The 12,341-nt window shown below is 42.1% G+C and overlaps 1 protein-coding gene across 6 annotated transcripts in view; it reads right to left on the reverse strand.

Annotated features, from left to right (window-relative positions):
• VCL (vinculin) overlaps window positions 1-12,341 on the reverse strand; it is a 266,600-nt gene that overhangs the window by 12,894 nt on the left and 241,365 nt on the right. For 4 of the 6 annotated variants that reach the window (XM_029609565.1, XM_029609568.1, XM_029609564.1 and 1 more), the window contains 2 exons: window positions 11,568-11,753; window positions 3,252-3,473 (listed from right to left, as the gene is read on the reverse strand). In XM_029609565.1, coding sequence (XP_029465425.1) covers window positions 3,252-3,473; window positions 11,568-11,753 — 408 coding nt within the window. The remainder of the gene's footprint in view (window positions 1-3,251; window positions 3,474-11,567; window positions 11,754-12,341) is intronic. The other 2 variants (XM_029609569.1, XM_029609570.1) reach the window with 1 other exon arrangement.

The raw sequence follows: 12,341 nt of genomic DNA on the forward strand, positions 1-12,341 counted from the left end.
TTCATAAAGTTGTGTGTAATTGGCTCTCCCATGTAATTTTTTTTTTTTTTTTAAGAAGAGCCCTGCTATGGGAAAAGTTCTAATGAGGCCAGTGGAGTTGAGATCTTACAAGAGCAGGGTCCAGTGTTTTGAATGTAACTGCAATACTCATTTTATAAAAGCTATAATGAATGGTCTGTATCAGAATGTGCGGAAAACAAGACTGATAAATAAAATATAAACAAACATACAAATCAACTGCATTTTGTCCAAAGGCAATCCAAACACGCTATGCTGTGTAGGGGGAGGGCAAAAATGCAAAACAGCAGTGATGAAGGCTTTGCTTTGTATTTTATGAACCAGATGTTAGAGTGAGAGCCAAAAATTCAGCCTCACGGCATACAATTCATTCCATGCATGGTGTATCTGTCCTGTAGTTAGTAAACACAAAATAAAAAGGAAGAATGTCTGCAGATTAACGAGACCACAGAAAACATACATCTAAACAGTTACAAATTATTCCAGTAAATGTACACCCCCCCTTACTTAGCAAGTTTTGTTTGCCTGAAACTACGATACTTAAAAGTGTCTCCGAGGGTTAAACCAAAGACCGTATCATGCTACAGAGAGCCACTCACAGTATTAGAGTGTTAGAGAAACAGAGCACTGTAGCCAAAGAACGGGCTACAAGCTCCAGCAGGCACCATCTTGTGGCACAACCTATCACCACTAAAGACGGATGGTATAAGAATGGTTTTTTTTAATTATTAAAAAAAAAAAAAAGAATTTTCATATTGCTTTCAACAGGTATTAGTTATGTATTTTCTGACATCTATTGCACTATGTTGGTTCTTTAGCCGTCCCGGGCTACTCAACTTTTAATCAGAATGTCACCTCCGGGTGTAGACACTGGCAACAGGATTGCACTAAAACCTCAGGGAATATTCAAGCACGCTTTCCACTTTTCCCACTCTTTGGTAAGGGATCACTGAGGAAACTATGTTGGGAATGCCTGGGACGGGATTTTGAACTGTTTGTAAAAAAACAAAACAAAACAAAAAAAACAAAACACAAAAACCAGCAGCATTTGGCTCCTCTTATTGCCATAACATCCCTTCTCCTCCCTTTTACTGAAATCGCTGGTATTTTGATCACCTGAATAAAGTCAGTAGAGTCTTCCTCAGCTTTGCAGTAGGTAACCCAAATTATCCCTGACCGCCCAGGGTCTAATAAATTGTTACATGAATGCTTAGATCAACTGCTAAGAACTGATCCAAGCAACCACAAACTATGCATTATGAACTGATCCTGTCCGTGAAAGATGTTTAGGAAAACCAAAAATGTTGAAGACTATCAAATATTAAACCAAACTTGGTCAGTCATTTAGTTGAGCAAAGTTGTTTTTGTGTCTTTAAGATAAATTTTAGACAGGAATGCCTAGCCTCTCCCTGGTTTTTTGCTCTGCCTCTGGTACAAGCCAGCAGGTGAAATAGATCATCAGCGATGTAGGAATGGTGGGAGCTATTACACCATCAAAAAGTAAGCTCAAGTATTCCAGGTCCTTACAAACCATGGGGTTTTTTTTAGCCCAGCAATTTCTTCCTGCTCCTTGGGTTTCCAGCTCAGTCGTAACCCGTCTCTATTGGGCTATGGAACCATGAGCCTTCAATCGTAATTACCCAAGGCTTTCCCCCATTTTTTTCTGAACTCCTTCTATCCCCACCTGTTAATTACAGAAACAGCCTTTGACCAGACTGATGACTTCTGGAACTCAGTGCATACACTGAGTGACCTGATACCACTGGGGTGTGATGGCTTTGTCTCCCTGCCCCAACAAGACTGTGAACATGGCCTCCGCAGCAACTCCAGCCATGGCTGTCCAATGAGCAGAAGTCAGGTTCAGGAATCAAACCATGCCACATTTTGGAGCAAGACAAATCATGGCATAGTGCAAAAAGAGGGCTCCTAATTTTTTCTGGAATAGTATGTACACTCTTCATACATCCTCTTTGTTTACCTGTGCCATGGGACAAGAGAACCATTCAACGGGTAACAATTCTTTACCCACTCCAAATCTGTACTGCATTAACTGGGTAAATTCAGCTGCGCCAAAATTAAATCAGAAACATACTCTTAACTATTTCAAATCTTAGTTGCTCCAATATAAAATTTGTTTTCAAGTGCAGTTCAGCTATCTTGCCATTGGTCAAGTCTGATTTTCTGAGAAGTTTTTAAAATGTTTGTTGCCATCCTAGTCCAGAAAGCACTGAAGCACTGGATATTTTGTAGAAAGTGATATCTTTAATTGGCTCAAACCAAAAAATTATACCTATATAAATATTATACATTGGCTTTCAAGGCCTTCTGGCTTTTTCTTCTGCGACACCTGAAAGAGACCCATTAGACCACAAAAACCAATGCACAATAAGATTTAATACTGTTTTGTGCCAATAAAATATATCAGTGCTTTCCAAGTATGCCACAGATGCCATGTTGTCTGATAACTCATCTCATTAACCAGCCAAAAGATGAAATTACATAATATTTTAGGACAGAATGTCAAAACCATATGGTTATCTGCCATCGATAAACGTATCTTTGCAGCATACAAAAAAGGAATATATTCACCAGACTGAGAAAAGATAACTTTATTACAAACTACCACAGTAATTGCTTGAGAGCATCCAAATTCCATTTATATATGCCCCTTCAGTATCATATAAGAGAGCCTTAACTAAACAGCTCAAAGGTTCAGCACATGGTCTCTACAATGACCAGCATTTGCAGCACTGCTAAGAACAAGTCAGCAGACAGTCTTCCTTTGCAATGGAGTCATTCCAAGCCATTCCACGTATACATACTTTACAAACATTAACGATAACACAGAAAGCATGACAGACAGGTTAGATGAATCTTCATCCATCTGCATGATTTGACAGTCAGGAAGTCATTCACAAAACATCATCCATGGCTTCACAGGTGGTCATAACAGAACAAGAGATACTGCTGCCATAAACCAAAAAATTAGGCAGATGCAGACAAAGAGGAAAACTCTTTAACAAGTGACCAAAATCAAGCTCGGTATGGCAATTGGCAGAGCTAACAAACTTGTGAAGCCACTCTCAGTTCTCAAAATGAAGTGCAGACAAACTTGTTTTTTTATTCACTCAAAGACGTATAGGACCCAGCAAGGGTCAAGAGTGATGCATGTGTCAGCGTTCCAAATGGCTGGATGCAAACGGATCAGTCACCAGTGGGAAACTGAGGAGTACCTTACTAGACCACTTGGTTGCCTCTCGATGCAATGCCTGAGCCGCGGCCAGAATGGGTTGGTTAACAGGCTGATTGGTTGGCATTAAGAGCAGCTCAGGCTCATAATCATCTTCATTGTCTGAGGGGAGGGTAAATTCAACATCATCTGCATCCTCCTCCTCCTCCTCATCTATCTCTACATCAGCCTCAGTGGCTTCATGAGCCTCAGGAGTCACAGCAGGCTTTGCAGGTGGTGGGCAGGGAGGGTGGAGAAACAGGGACAGAGTTAGTATGAGGAGCAGGACTTGGTAAAAGAGCATGAACTGAGTAGGCTTAGTAACCAAACATCCCACCTGGTCTGTAAGTCAACAGTTGACTTTTTCACATCCATGTGCTTAGGCAGAGCTGAAGCAACAGAACCAGCAGAGGAAGACCCTCAAGTGATATTACCAAGAACTCATGTTTATTCCTATTGTGTTGGACAGCTCGTGTGTGTGCCTGGGAAACTTTTTTTTTTTTTTATCATGCTTAAACTCATACTTCCAAGTCCTGCATTCATGTTTGTGACAGGTAAATCAGGTTAATAAGTTGAGACTTCTGTAAGGCACCAAGTCATTGACTACAGGCGAGCTGCATGTTCAGTTTCCATACAGATCTTTCTAGCAGGGAAAAACTTACCTGGTAAAGCATCACATTAAAAAAAAAAAAAAAAAGATGTCAGTGCTATTTCTTTGCAAATTAGATTACCAGTATGAATCACAATAATAATGATGCAGATCTTTTGCCTTGGTTTCTCCCCTTCCAGCTGTATCAAGTCCCTTAATCTGTTGCATCTTGGTTTGCATTTTTTATTTTATTTTATTTTTTAACAGGTGGTGGAATTTCCCATATTAGTCTCTATTGCATCTTTCTGCTTCAGCTTCTGCCGCCACCACAACAATCCTGGCCAGGACCTGAAGGCTTTAAATCATGCTGGAAGTTCCAACTGTCTGGCACATGCCATCCTGCTAGATAAAGGCCTTTCTGTCCAGCACAGCTAAAAACTAGTTCTCAAGTTAGTGACAAACTGTGCAGTGTAGCGGTTAGACATGGACAATGAACAAGTTAAGCCCTATACACTGCCCAATCGCTAACTATAAAGAAACAAATGGATCAGTTTGGGTTTTCTGGAAACGTATACAGTCAATAATACATGAGGAAATACTGCCCCTCCCAAACAACATTTGGCTTTTCCAAGTCTACCAGCAAGTTAACATTTCAGACCAGCAATTTTCTGGCAAGACAAAAGAAAAAGCATAGGAAGGATTTGTTTGTTTAAATGTATGTATTATTACACAGACGATGATAGCAATAAAACAAAGGTGGCCAGGAAGTGCTAGCCTGGATGGTAAATTCACATTAATGCATGAAAAGTTAAAAGAAAGGGCAGGGGTGAAATGACCAAAGGTTAAATATCCTTAAGAGAACAGAAAGCAGAGAGAAAAAGAAAAAAAAAAAAAGACAGCTAGAAGAAATGCAGGTATAGAGATAGCGTATAGCTTGATTTTCAAGACACTGTTACAGGAATGGACTAAACAGGATTAGTTAGTGGAAATACAAGTGGTAAAAAAAGGGGAAAAATAAGTTATAAGGGGAGCTTAGATCTCAACGATCATTTTTCCATCAGTGCTGATTTGAAACAAAAACATGTTTTGCTTTTTCCATGCTTTGTAAGAGGCTGGAGCACTTCCTCTTACTCTATAAACCTTTAAGCTGGCAGGAAACCAAATCAATATTGATCCCATTCCCACCTTCCCTCCCTCCTACATCATATCTGATACTAGGGATGTACATGTGCTTGAAACAGAAGTGTAACATAACAAATAAGCTAGTTTTTGTTTTGTTTCAAACAAAACAAAAATGAAAAAAAAAAAGAAAAGAAAAAAAAATCTAGTCAATTTTTTGTTTTTAGAAAATATTGCAACACACTATTTCCCAAAACAAACAAAAAAATGTAAAACCACAAAACAAAAGAAAAAACCCTGAAAAATAAAACAAAATAAATAATGTACACATCCTTATAAGATACTAAATTAATATCTTCAGTTTAATCCCACTTATAACCACCTACTTTAACTCTTCTCTGTTGCAGTCTTGCGGTTTTAACTCAAAGCATCTTGTTTTTTTGTTGTGTGGCTTGTCAGTCTGTCTTGACTTCACTGTCAGCTCCAAGGAGTAGGGACTACCCATTAGGGATGTGCAGAGGGACGTCACACGTTGCATTCGGGATTCGGATTCGTCGGGGGCCAGATACGTTGCATTCGGCCGTATGGCGCCCCGATACGTTAATACGTCGATTTCTATTTGTTCCCCCGCTAAAATTAAACTACAACCCCCCACCTTCCTGACCCCCCCCCCCCCCCAAGACTTTCCAAAAGTCCAGCGGGGGTCCAGGAGCGACCTCCTGCACGCTGGCCGTTGGATGCCAATACTCAAAATGGCGCCGATCGCCGTTGCCCTCATTATGTCACAGGGGCCGACCGTCGGCCCCTGTGACATAATGAGGGCAAAGGCGATCGGCTGCCAGTATTCAAAATAGCACCGACCATCGGCCCCTGTGACATAATGAGGGCAAAAGCGATCGGCGCCATTTTGAGTACTGGCATCCGACGGCCAGCGTGCAGGAGGTCGCTCCCGGACCCCCGCTGGACTTTTGGAAAGTCTTGTGGGGGTCAGGAGGGTCCCCCAAGATTTTCCAAAAGTCCCTGGTGGTCCAGCGGGGGTCTGGGAGTGACCTACTGCACTCGGACCGTCGGCTGCCAGTAATCAAAATGGCGCAGATAGCCTTTGCCCCTACTATGTCACAGGGGCTACCGGTGCCATTGGTCAGCCCCTGTCACATGGTAGGAGCACAAGATTGCGCTAATGGCCATGTGACAGGGGCTGACCAATGGCACCGGTAGCCCCTGTGACATAGTAGGGGCAAAGGCTATCTGCGCCATTTTGAAACTGGTACCGAGGGTGTGAGTGCAGTGGATGGCTCCCGGACCCCCCGCTGGACCACCAGGAAGTTTTGGTAAGTCTTGGGGTGGGGGGCAGGAGGGGGGGGTGTTTAAATTTGTTTCTTTAGGTGGCCGAATAATTCGGCGAAGATTCATGTATTCGTGGGGAATTGCGATACATTTCGCTTCCCCACGAATATGGCTACATCCATTGCGGATTGCCAATATGTAGGGACCGCATGCACACCCCTTCTACCCATTACGTGCAGTGCTGCATACATCTGGTATGTGCTATAATCAATTGCTCATAATAATCAAATACTTTAGTGGTGCTCTCTTCAAGGATTAAACTATTATGTGAAAATATTTTGTATAAATGTTTACATCATATTCAAAACCACTGTTTTTCACAAGAAAATGTTTGAAATTCAAAATTTCAAGCTTCTCCGTTTATTTTATAACTTCTATTTTTTTTTTTTTAAAAGATCTAAAACATCAATGTCATTTATATAGCACCATCAATGCAAACACTGACAGATCAATTCTATGGGGCAGATTTTAAAAGGGTTACAAGCGTATATTTCGCGCGTAACCCCAAAAACCTGCTCCTGTGCATGCTGAGTCTATTTTGCATAGGCCCGGCGACGCGCGCAAGCCCCGGGACGCGTGTAAGTCCTGGGGCTTGAAAAAATGGTTGGGGCGTGGCCAGAGGCCTCTCCACTGCCACTGGGCCTGGGGATTGTGCACTGGTCAAGTGCCAGCGCGCGCAACCTATGGCTGCTCATAGGCAGGCGTAAATAAAAAAAATAAAGGTGTGTGTGTGGGGGGGGGGATTTAGGTAGGGCTGGGGGGCGGGTGGAAGGAAAGTTCCCTCCGAGGCCGCTCCGACTTCGGAGCGGCCTCGGAAAGGACAGGGAAAGCCATCGGGGCTCTCCTAGGGCTCAGCGCGCGGGTGCGTGCCAACCCCGGATTTTATAAAATGCGCGTGACTGCGCACGTATGTTATAAAAATCGGGCATCGATTTGTGCGTGCCGGGTTGTGCACACAAATCTACGCCTGTGCGTACCTATTAAAATCCGGCCCTATGGTTGCAACATTCCTACCCCAAAGCACTTACTACTAAAAAATGAGCAGAGAAAAAAAGAAGTGGTCAAAAGTTATTCAATGAATGGGAGAGGGGGATTTTTAGGCACCATGTTTTGTTTCGAAGCTTTATATTCTAATCACTGGCAAGTTTATTGCTGGGTAGTCTTAATTCTTTACAAAAATGCAGAAACAGATGTAGCCATGATTTCAAGGCTTGTGTCCAAGAGTCATGTAGTGGTCTGCCTTCTGTCCCCTGCCGAACCCATTGGGAAGTCATCAAGTAAGCAAACAGCTTCCTCATAACCTCTGCAGGAACCTGGAGGTCAAGGGAAGGGACATAACCTTCTCTCAGCCCCTAATCACAAAGAAAAGAATGTAAACAGCATTTTCCCTCTTTGAAAGGCCAATATACTGCTGGGGATCTCTTCAACCTTTGTAAAGCTTTTTTAAAAGGTAAAAAGTTGAAGCTCCTTTCCAAGCCAGCCATAGTACTGAAATAATCATCCCATAATATGGAATTCTGGTAGCAAGACAGGTCCTACAGGAAAATGGGTTCTTTGCAGGTTGTGATCTCTTTTCTTGAAGAAAGAAACAACCATAATCCAAAGAGGTCTTGCATGTGCCTTGTGAACTTTTAAGACCACATGTCAGTCATCATTAAGTCATTCTTATTGTAGTCAAATGAGATCATAACCTACAAAGAACCCAATGAAAAAGAAAAGTAGAGAAATCTATTATAGAAGATAGTTGGTTCTCAATATAAAAATCTAGCACTGTAGAATATATGGACAGTGATATTGGGCCACTGGCATATCAGTGTGTAGATATTTGTACAGTTGAAGTCCATGTTCAAAAACGTTTGGCTAAGTTTGAACGTAGCTGGAAAAACCTTATAAGGTAAACTTTTAAACCAGCGCATGGGCGTCCACGTGCACAGGGTTCCAGGTGCACGCACATTTATGCGCCGTCGCACGTTATAAAATCCGCTATCTGTGCTCGCATGTGCGTGCGAATGTCAACTCGCGTGCATGAGGGGGGAGAGGATGTCAGTAGATGCGCGCGACGATGCAGTAGGCCCTTTTCCCCAGAACCAGTCCGCTCCAACAGAAGAGCGGATTGCGAGGGAACTTCCTAAACCCCCTAGCTAACCTGCCTCCCTTTTCCCATGTCTGCCCTGACCCTAAAACCCTGATAACTACCCTTCCTTTTTTTTGTTGTAGAAATGACTTGCTCTCTGGAGCAGCAGTAACTTGCGTGGTCGGTTCCCGGCGAATGCTTCAGCAGGACAGTGCCTAATGGCGCTGCCCAGACCCCACCCCTGGTCCACCTTGTTTTCTTCCCGCCGTTCTTTGGCACGTACCGGGAGATATGCTCGTGGCTGCGGGCATTCGAAAATGCGAGCGGCCCGGCCATGCACATATCTCCTGGTATAGACGCTCACAGGCCTTTTACAAAATAGGCCTTTAGGTTTTAATATCTGATCTGTGGTGGTGGTGGTGGTACAGTGTTTGGGGGGTAGTAGTGGAGATTAGATTTATTGGGTAAGTCATTATCCAGCTAAAACCTATCCAGACTTAAAAATGAAAAAAATAAATTGATATGGCATGGATGTGTTCCAGGGTGGAGCTTAAACTTACCTGGGCAATGTTAATATTGAGTGCTACTCAGATAAGTTCAGCTGAGAAAGTCTGGTCATGGCAGAGAGAAATCTAAAGTTATTTGAGTACATTTAACTGGATAACTTTAAACCTAATCAACTATATTAAGCATATAGCTGGGTAAGTCAACACAAAAACACAAACTCTTCACAGGCTAGAGTGGCCCAATCCCCCCCCCCCCAAGTTAAAAAAAATATTAAGGCCATAAGCCCAATTCCCCCTTTCCTTCTTACAAAAGTGTAGCACCATCCCAAGCCCTTCAGTCTTCCATTTCCCCCCACAGGAGGAGGAAAATAAAAACCTGCTTTCCACAAGTAAAGAAGTGCTATGCTGGGGAAGCCACCACCACCCCCTCCCCCCAGATAGCCCCCCCCCCCCACCATGTGTCCCTCTCACTTACACCAGAATTCGCCATCACATGTGGTGGTGACGTCCCTTCCCACATGGAGTGAGAATGCCCCCTTGAAGAGGGCTGAAAGTCTAGCTGGGAGGTCACGTTCCTGCTCTCACTTAAACATCCCATGTTGCTCTGACTGCGCGGTGTTGTTGCACACTAGGCGCTGCACGCTAGATGCTGGAAGGATGGTCCTCCAGTGTAGCCTTAGATACATCATAGGTAAATAACAGGGTTTTTAAGACAATTGGGTTTCAGTTCCACTTTGCTATTCTGATCCCTGAATAGAAATGCCAGTTGTGTAGATACCTACAAATGTTTAGGGGGTGGTTGTTTTGTTTTAAATAGAGGATATGTGTGCTGACTTCTAGACAACTTAGCAGAGGTGAAATTACTAAGGAGTTGGTCAATTCCATCATTGACGAAAGCATTTCTTACGATCACAGGAGAAAGTCTTTAGGATCATTGACCCTAGACCGCATAGGTAGACTAGATAGAAACGCAAGGGCAGAAAGAGACCATATGGCCTATGTTAAACAAATTTCGAGAGAAATTCGCAGCACGCCGGATTATTTAGGGTTTCATAAGTCAGTGAAAACTTGGCTTTTTACAACTGATTGTAATTATTTTTATATTTTTCTGCTCACCTGAAGACTGATTATTAAATTTGTTACACATTTGTTTTATGATACATATGTAATTTATTTTATAATGTATATACTTTATTCTATTCCTCACTCAAAGGTTTACAGGGCAATCAAATATATAACAAACTAAAATACTAGCTTAGACTTATTGTACTGAACATAATTCAACAATTTAGCACTTTCTGGAACATTACTAGAAGTGGTTGAATATGACTCGATTACATAGCAGCATAGAATTTACAGCACATAAGGACTGTAAAAGCCATCTATAGTCTGTCCAATTTATTTCCTTGTGCAATACCACATACCCCAGTTGATCTTGGACTTTCCTTTCCCTTCTATTAGTGGAAAGTGCCAACACTTCTATGCTTATTAAATACTCCAATCACCAGACAGGAATGCAAGCTCACAAAAATCCACCTGTTTGCCATCTTCCATCCTTTCTAAAAAAGGTAGAAATATAAAAGGGAAAGCAGTTTAACTGCAACTTTTTTTTTTTTTTTTTTTTTTTTTTTTTTTAAGGTAGGGAACTTTCCACAAATGACATTCTTTACAAACTCCAGAGTCTCCATAATTTACTGCACGAACAAGAACCACTTTATGCTGCTCCATTAATTAGAGATATGCAGACTGATCAATCCTCTTCAGAAACCCTACCTATGATTCAGACCTTGGCCTGCACGAGGGTTTCACTATATCATGATTACAGTAATAAGTTCTTACAACTGAGGAACATTTTCAGCCTAATATATGAAGTTCCTGATATTCTGATTGATGACTTCAATCCAATGGTTGAGCGCATTTATGACCACGACTGCTGGTCATGATTTTTTTGCCCACATGTAGTAAGGGTTGGAGCATTGATAGTTAAGGTTCATCCTCTGGACCAGGTAACAAGGGGTTAACATTCTTTGGCTGTTTCGCCTGCCCCTATATAGGAAGGGTTTGGATTGCAAGGGTTTCCTAGATAACATTTAACCTGTCCTAGTGAGTTGAGTCTCTGTCATCCTCTCTGTCCATTGTGTCTGGTCCTAACAGCACAATCTCTATGTACACAACCATGTACATAGAGATTGTGTTTTTCTATCCCAATTTCCCAAGTAAAGAATCCTTGCATGATGCCACAGAAGATATCCGAGTCATTTCTGCCCATATTAAGTGCTTCTCCTGGAGGCAGATAGGTTCCCACTGCACACACCCAGTTCTGACTCTGAACAAGTAGATTGAGTCAGACTGGAACCAGAAAGGAAGAAACTATCAGTATTTGATGTAAGGACTTGGAATTACCACAACTAGTAAATCCTAAAAATATAACATGACATCAAATATATCTCTTGGTTTCCACCTAAACGTGAAAAGGAGGAAAAGGGAGTCGGACCAGCTTTCTAGTGCTTTGAACCCAGACAAAATGATTCCTGATCTGTTGGGCCACAGAATTCAGAGACCTATACATCTGGCTTATTACTAACAAAAAAAGAAAACTGTACCTTTTTATATTAGTAGGTTAAAGGGTTTCAAGCAGTAAAGCAAGGTATATGTATCTAGGTTTGTCATCTTCTGGTTTTTTACCTTGCTGGACCATTTGCGAGCCTCGTCGTGTAGCTGCCTGGCAGCCACCATCATCGGCTGGTTAACCACCTCGCCTGCCTTTTGCTCCGGGAACTCCTCATCTTTCTCTTCAGGGGGTGGAGGTCTGGGTGGAGGAACCTCACCCTCTGGAAGTGGAGGTTTGGGTGGAGCAGGCTCATCAGCCAACTGAAAAAAGTCCAAGAAACAAAACAAACTTTACTCCTCATTACTGTCTGGCTTTACTTTTACAGTGATGACAGAGGAAAGGCTTTCTCTACAGAGAAGTAGATTTGTAATAGCTGAAGCATAATTAAGCAAGAATTACTGGCCTTATCAGTATGTGGAAAACATTGGGAAACAATCCACTGGAATTTTGCAGCCAGAGCAGTTGTTTCAAATTTTTGCTGCATTTGCTAAAAACATTGATTACTGTGAAACTAAAAGTCTACTGCTAATAAACTCCCCTTTGTGTTAATTAGTTGCCCTCATCTTTGGCTCCAGATGGCTAAAAAGCACATAAAGAAATTCTACCTACCCATTACACAGGATACTACCAATATCCTTGTATGTCTACCATTAGCTCTTTGTTGTAATTGGCATTTACCTTGAATGATCCTGTCATTTTCTCACATAAATAGAGACCCACAGTCTATCAGCTCCAGTCTAACCTCTAACAATGGTTGTTACCGGAGGTGGAATGCCCATCACTTACATTTTTATTTTTTTTTCTTTACTACCAATGGTGAATCATATTGCTTCAGTTATGGAGAGATT

The sequence above is a fragment of the Rhinatrema bivittatum genome, chromosome 7 (genome assembly GCF_901001135.1).
Source record: "Rhinatrema bivittatum chromosome 7, aRhiBiv1.1, whole genome shotgun sequence".
Classification (NCBI taxonomy): Eukaryota; Metazoa; Chordata; class Amphibia; order Gymnophiona; family Rhinatrematidae; genus Rhinatrema; species Rhinatrema bivittatum.